A 7,069-nucleotide genomic window follows, 5' to 3' on the forward strand; every position below is an offset into this window, starting at 1 on the left:
AATCCCACCTAAATAAAAAAATCTATACTAATAAAAGGGTAATATGCTAATTAGACCGGATAGACTGGATGTCTTCCGGACGTCCTTCTGGACAAAGCCACGGTGGTGAGGCCGAGGCAGAGGCGGTTAGGGGCGATCAGGCTGGCAGGGGAGAGCGGTTAGGGGCAATCAGGCCAGCAAGGGAGCAGTTAGGGGCAATCAGGCAGGCAGGCAGAGGCAGTTAGGTTAGGCAGAGGCAGTTAGGGGAGATCAGGTAGGCAGGCAGAGGGGTTGGGGCAATCAGGCAGGTAGGCAGGGGTAGTTAGGGGCGATCAGGCTGGCAGGCAGAGTGGTTAGGGGCGATCAGGCAGGCAGGCAAGTGGTTAGGAGCCAGCATTTCCGGATTGTGAGAGGGATGTCAGATTGGAGAGGGTGCAGGCCCAGCTGAGGGACCCCCCCCCTCCTGTGCGTGAATTTCGTGCACCGGGCCTCTAGTAATGTATAAAAGGAAAACATATACTTTGTGAATTACATATGCTTTCTTCTCCCTCTCAAGATTCTTTATTGTCTCTAGTCCCCTAAACTGGGTAGAAATTAACATGTGATAAAATAAATGAGACCCGTGGACTTGAGGGCCCGATCACAGTGCACTTGGACGTTGAGAAGTTCCGAGGAGAAGGGAAGGCAGAGCCCGGCTGGCAGTGTCTGCTTAGCTGTGAGTTCAATACACCTTCCCATGAGCAGAGATGAAACACGGTTCAGTCTCTCCAGACAGAGACCAGACCCGCACTTGGCCAGTTAAAGAGACTCCATCGGGGAATCCCGGTGTGTTACTCGGAATGAATGATGCTGTGCTAGTCGTGCGGCGTGAAGAGCCATTTACAGAACAGCTGTCACGTCTTCTTGAGGAGCTGGTTTTATTTATGTGACCTCTGTCTCCTTTTAGAAAGTGCACCAGTACACGTTAATCATCCAGGCCACCGACACGGAAGGCAGCCCCACCTACGGCCTCTCCAACACGGCCACGGCCGTCATCACGGTGACCGACGTCAACGACAACCCCCCTGAGTTCACTGCCATGTCTGTAAGTGCCGAGGCCACGCAGACCCTGGGCCCCGCGGGCGCCCCTGGGAGGCGGCGTCCTGAGTGACATGGGTGTTAGTAGAGGTGGGACTTGCTCAGCCTCTTTGTAGACTGGCTACTGACTCCAACATTTCCTGCCCCTTGAACCAGGTTTCCAGTGCGGCACCAAAGTGACTTTTTCTCTTTTGGTCGCCAAGTCCGCTGATGAGGTCAGTGGTCGGCAAACTCGTTAGTCAACAGAGCCAAATATCAACAGTACAACGATTGAAATTTCTTTTGAGAGCCAAATTTTTTAAACTTAGACTATATAGGTAGCTACATTGTTATTAACTTAATTAGGGTGCTCCTAAGCTGGCCTTTGCCAAAAACGTCCTCAATCTGATTGAGGTATGTTCGCTGAGGTCGACCCCTTCCAACTCGCCCATCCACACTCGTCTTGTAGACTTGTTTTGTCTATCTCCTTTCATTCATCCTCTCTATATGTCCAAACCATCTCAACATACTTTTCTCAATCCTCGACACTACATCTTCTTTCACTCCACAACGTTCCCTAAAATTAACTTAATAAACTTTCCTTAAAATTTTAAGTCAACTTCGCACTGTACGTGCGCGCCCGCATGTGGTATTTTGTGAAAGAGCCACACTCAAGGGGCCAAAGAGCCGCATGTGGCTCGTGAGCCGCCGTTTGCCGACCACAGGATTAGGTTGTTAAAATATGCTGCCTCGCCCTGGCCAGCTTAGCTCAGTGGATGGAGCATCAGCCTTCGGACTGAAGGGTCCCAGGTTCGATTCCGGCTGAGGGCACATGCCTGGGTTGTGGGCTCAATCCCCAGTGAGGGGTGTGCAGGAGGCAGCCAATCAATGATTCTCATCATTGATGTTTCTACCTCTCTCTCCTTCTCCCTTCCTCTCTGAAATCAATAAAGAAATATATTTTAAAAAATATGCTGCCTCGTTGGCACGCTCCCCCCAAAACTGTGCTGTTAGAGCAAAACACGCATGTGTTCAGGTACACGGATGACATGACCGATGTTTACAACTTCATCCGCATTAGTGATCATCTCTAGTGGAAGTGGGTCCCTCAGACTCATCCTGTCCTCCCACCTCCCGTCCATCACCCTGCCACCCCAGTGGATGCTCATTTTAATATTCATGAAACTGTGACGTCCCTCGGAAAATACACTGACTGCTGGCGAACATCCTGTTATTTTTAAAGTCGGACGTAGCTGCTGTGATTGCCTGTGTCACGCTGAGTGGGGATCGTAGAGATTGGATGGGCCCGTCGGTCAGGGTGGTGGTCCCAGCAGCCAGTCTGACCGTGGTCCCGGAGACACGCTGTCCGGCCTGGCCCCGCCGCTCCTCTCACTGAGCCTTCCTTCCTGGCAGTTCTATGGCGAGGTCCCCGAGAACAGGGTGGATGTCATCGTCGCCAACCTGACCGTGACGGACAAGGACCAGCCGCACACGCCGTCCTGGAACGCCGTGTACAGGATCAGCGGCGGGGACCCCACCGGCCGCTTCGCCATTCAGACCGACCCCAACAGCAACGACGGCCTGGTCACCGTGGTGAAGGTGAGCGAGGGGAGCTCGGGCCGCGGACCCCACGGCCTCTCTGGTGGCCAGGATCCCCCTGTGTTTGTTACTCAGTCTTGTGACTTCCCTTCAAGCATCGCTAACTCTGGGACGAATGCATTTGGAGGGGCCGCGTGTTGTTTTGTAGTTGTTGTTGAGGCCAACGTAGGTTTTGCCACATCACCTCTGGAGTCTGGTTGTTTTTAAATGAGTTTGGACGGTGTTCATCTGGAGGCAGGACCGCCCTCAGCCGTGTTGCCCCGAGTGTGGCTGTGAGAGTGACGTGTGGCAGCCCGAAGTTTGGGTCCCGTGGGTGGCGGTGAGGAACGTGGCCCCACACCCTGTTCTTATGCCTCCAGGTCGCTACTAGGTCCAGGCTCAGGGGACAAACCAGGAAATGCCACAGAAGTAAAGTGGGGTGAGCAGGCAAGAAGAGGGTCCACGCTTTCGAATGGTTTTGAAGTTGCATTGCCGTTTTTAAATGCTGTTTTCAAGGCTTGAAGAAAGTGGTTCTTCTGATCCTTAATTGCCCCCTTCCCCCCACCCCCCCAAAAAAAGCCCACGCGCTGGAAGTAAAGAGATGTTAACTCCAAGTGTAATAACCAGGCAGCGCTAATCAATGCAAAAGCTCTTAAAATGGAACATCTTCCATTTGCCCACCCGGAGAAGAGATCAGCTCCCGGCCTCCTATCCCACGACTCCCGACGTGTAAGAAAACCCCAGCGTTGGCCGTCCCGGTGGCGTGTCAGCCGCCAGGGATTTCCCGTGTGTGAGTAGAACGGGCATTTCTCCCAGAATCTGGGGTTGGACGTCTGTGATCACACGGTAGTGATCCCCAGCACGGGCCCAGAATGTGACTGTCTGCGTTCTAGCCCCAGTTCTGCCCTGGGTGGGGTGTGACATGGCGAGTTCTTACCTGTGAGCCTCAGACTCCAAGCAGAAAGTGGGAACGGTAACAGCTCCCACCTGGTCCCAGCGCCGTTCTGAGGGGTAAGGAAGCGTCACACCCAGGAACGCCCACCCTGTGCGTGCCGGAGCCTCAGGGCGCGTCATGCCAGGGGGGTTCCACGTGGCTCAGGAAATCGCTCAGACGAATTCTGTCTGTCTCGCTGGCTTCTCTGCTGTCTTGTGTACCATCGTTGAGAAAGGGAGGTTGAATGGGGAGTTCAGAAAAGCTGTGTGTTTGTGAAGAGTTGGAGGTGGTCCACCTTGAGAAGTGGGTGTCGTTCGTGCTAAGACGCTGGTCTTCACTCCAGCTTAGCTCTCGATCATTCTTAGAGGAGCACGAAGCTCCGCAAGCTCTGTCCATGTTGCCCACCCAGCGGGGCGAGAGAGATGTCTGACTGCCTGCGCCCACTGGCAGGTGGTCAGTAGAAGTAGGAATCGCAGTCCAGGCTGGTCCCAGGACTCCTGGCGACGTTCCTGTTGACAGGAGGGTTCACGGAGCTTCGGAAGTTAATGTTTACACGGAGGGTTACGTGGGCATTGCCTCTCTCTAGAGTGCTGTTCTGAGATTTGGGTTTTCACAGATCAGGAAAATACCCACAATTCTTCTGGAAAACAACCAGAGTTTTTGTTTGCTAAGCAAGAAAAGAAAACCAAAAAACACTTTTCTGCTTATAAGCAGTATTATTTTTTAAGTGTAAATGTGCATATACTTTAACCCTTTGCACTCCGAACCATTCTGGACATTGGCTACCAGCTACTCGACGCTACTTTGCGGCGGAAACGTGCATTTACAGACCCTCGTATTATTTAGTATAATTTTGGAACCAAGTAACGTATTATAATGATATTGGACTTATATGAATTGGGTGACATCGAGGAATGTATATTTGCAAAAAAAAAACAATATTTTATTGTTTATGATTTTGTACAGTATGATAAGTTTTGTAACACTCCCCAATATGCATTGCAGGCTGATTAGTGCATGTTTGACAGTAATAAGTGGTTTGACGCCTGCCACCAGGTGTTTTCCTGTTAGAACACACAATGCAGTCCCGTTTTCTTTGTCCCACATCGGGAATATGTAGTTTATTGTTTAATCCGACACAAAACCCGCTGACATTTCTTGTATATATCTTAGTAATTTTACGATATTTTGATTTAATTTCTTGTGCCATTTCAAGATAAAACTTCAGGGAAACATGCATGTCTCAAAAAGTTGTGTTGAAATAACTCAATTCCCCGTAATCACTAATAAACTGCAATGTCCCCTGAGAGGGGACATCCGAGTGATATGCTAGAATTCCGATGTCCCCTGAGAGGGGACAGCGGAGTGCAAAGGGTTAAAATGTATATATCAGAGTACGATTGAACTTCCCAGTGGAGCGAGTTTAGCTTCATGAAAAATGAAAATTTTCTGGGTGTGATTGATTTTTCTTTATCGCAAACTGGACAAAGCTCCCTACAGAGGGACAGACAGCCTTCCCACCAGAGTTTGTGGACAACCCGGACCATCTCAGGTGATCTGTGTACGGAGTATTTTTGAGCAACCTTACTGTTTTTAAAAATAATCAAGTCTTTAGATGTAGCTGAGTAATTCAGTCATTACACTTGTAATGTGTGTTATTTTGTGACCATCAATCTTTGAAGGACCCAAGATTTATAAACATCTCAGCTAAATTGTGAACACTGTTTCCATCACTGGCCATGCGGAATGCATGTTTTCCAGAAGTCTGAGCAGCAGCTGTGGCAGAGCGAATGAAAAAGGAAAGTTTGGGAAAGGCGTTGATAGAAGGATACACTACAGAATGAATTTATTATTTCCCACCAAACTATGGTTTCCCTTTTCTTTCCCCCCCAGCCAATCGACTTTGAGACAAATAGGATGTTCGTCCTCACTGTTGCTGCGGAAAATCAAGTGCCATTAGCCAAGGGCATTCAGCACCCACCTCAGTCGACGGCAACCGTGTCCGTGACCGTCATTGATGTGAATGAAAACCCTTATTTTGTCCCAAATCCCAAGATCATTCGCCAAGAAGAGGGTCTTCATGCCGGGACCATGCTGACAACGTTTACCGCTCAGGACCCGGATCGATACATGCAGCAGAGTATTAGGTACCCGATGCCATTGATGCTGTTCTTACCATTTCCAGTATGTTCTGGGCTGTGCGTAAAAGGGATCACTTGAGTCAGAAATTTCCCCTGGAACCAAAACGACTTATTACAAGAGCGTTTTTAATTCTGTGATGAAGTTTCCTCAGTAGATCGGTGAATACAGCCCATTGGAAACGTAAGAATGGGTCAACTCCAGTCTGACTGGAAGAAAATGTTCTCTGGCTCCTTTCCTTTTTAAAAATATCTACACCAGTGATGGCGAACCTTCTGAGCTCGGTGTGCCAGCATTTTGAAAAACCCTAACTGAACTCTGGTGCCGTGTCACATAGAGAAATTTTTTGATCTTTGCAACCATAGTAAAACAAAGACTTATATGTTTGATATTTATTTTATATATTTAAATGCCATTTAACGAAGAAAAATCAACCAAAAAAATGAGTTCGCGTGTCACCTCTGACACGCGTGTCATAGGTTCGCCATCACTGATCTATACTAATAAAAGGGTAATATGCTAATTAGACCAGACATCTTCCGGACATCCTTCTGGACAAAGCCATGGTGGCGGGGGCGGGGCCGAGGCAGAGGCGGTTAGGAGTGATCAGGCTGGCAGGGGAGTGGTTAGGGGGCAATCAGGCCGGCAGGGGAGCAATTGGGAGATGAGGCCGGCAGGCAGAGGAGGTTAGGGGCGATCACCTCGGCAGGCAGAGGCAGTTAGAGGCTATCAGGCCGGCAGGGGAGCAGTTAGGGGCATCAGGCTGACAGGCAGAGGTGGTTAGGGGTGATCAGGCAGGCAGCCAGGCGAGTGGTTACGAGCCAGCAGTCCCGGATTGCGAGAGAGATATCTGACTGCCGGTTTAGGCCCGATCCCTGTGGGCAGTCGGACATCCCCCAAGGGGTCCCAGATTGGAGAGGGTGCAGGCCGGGCTGAGGAACCACTCCCGTGCATGAATTTCATGCACCGGGCCTCTAGTCTATAATAATAAAAGCATAGTATGCTAATTAGACTGGGAAGCCGAACGACCTTCCAGATGTCCTTCTGGATGAGCTTCTGGATGAAGCTGGGGCTGAGAAGGCCGAGCCCCTTGCATGAATTTAGTGCCTTGGGCCTCTACTTTACTAATAGTTTAGCTGGTGCTTTCATTCCAAAATCACAGAAAACTGCCACTGTAAGCAAACGGGTGACACTCGGAAGCTCATGACATTTGTCTCTCCTCCATACATCAGGGAGGAAACTCACGCGAAACCAGGAGGAGAAAGCTCATTGTTTCCGTCCTTCACCTGGGCAGTATGTGTAGGACTTACACCGTGTATCTGTAGAGCAGTGGTTCTCAAACCTTGGCTGCACATTAGATCACTTGGGAATCCTTTTAAATCC

At 49.9% G+C, this 7,069-nt stretch overlaps 1 protein-coding gene across 1 annotated transcript in view; it reads left to right on the plus strand.

Annotated features, from left to right (window-relative positions):
* Positions 1 to 925: 925 nt before the first annotated feature.
* LOC102442458 (cadherin-2) overlaps positions 926 to 7,069 on the plus strand; it is a gene marked incomplete at its 5' end in the record, with an annotated part of 11,711 nt that continues 5,567 nt past the window's right edge. Inside the window, 3 exons of the mRNA XM_006108698.3 lie at positions 926 to 1,063; positions 2,449 to 2,634; positions 5,441 to 5,694. Coding sequence (XP_006108760.2) covers positions 926 to 1,063; positions 2,449 to 2,634; positions 5,441 to 5,694 — 578 coding nt within the window. The remainder of the gene's footprint in view (positions 1,064 to 2,448; positions 2,635 to 5,440; positions 5,695 to 7,069) is intronic.

The sequence above is a fragment of the Myotis lucifugus genome, unplaced genomic scaffold, assembly GCF_000147115.1.
Source record: "Myotis lucifugus unplaced genomic scaffold, Myoluc2.0 scaffold_3161, whole genome shotgun sequence".
Taxonomy (NCBI): Eukaryota; Metazoa; Chordata; class Mammalia; order Chiroptera; family Vespertilionidae; genus Myotis; species Myotis lucifugus.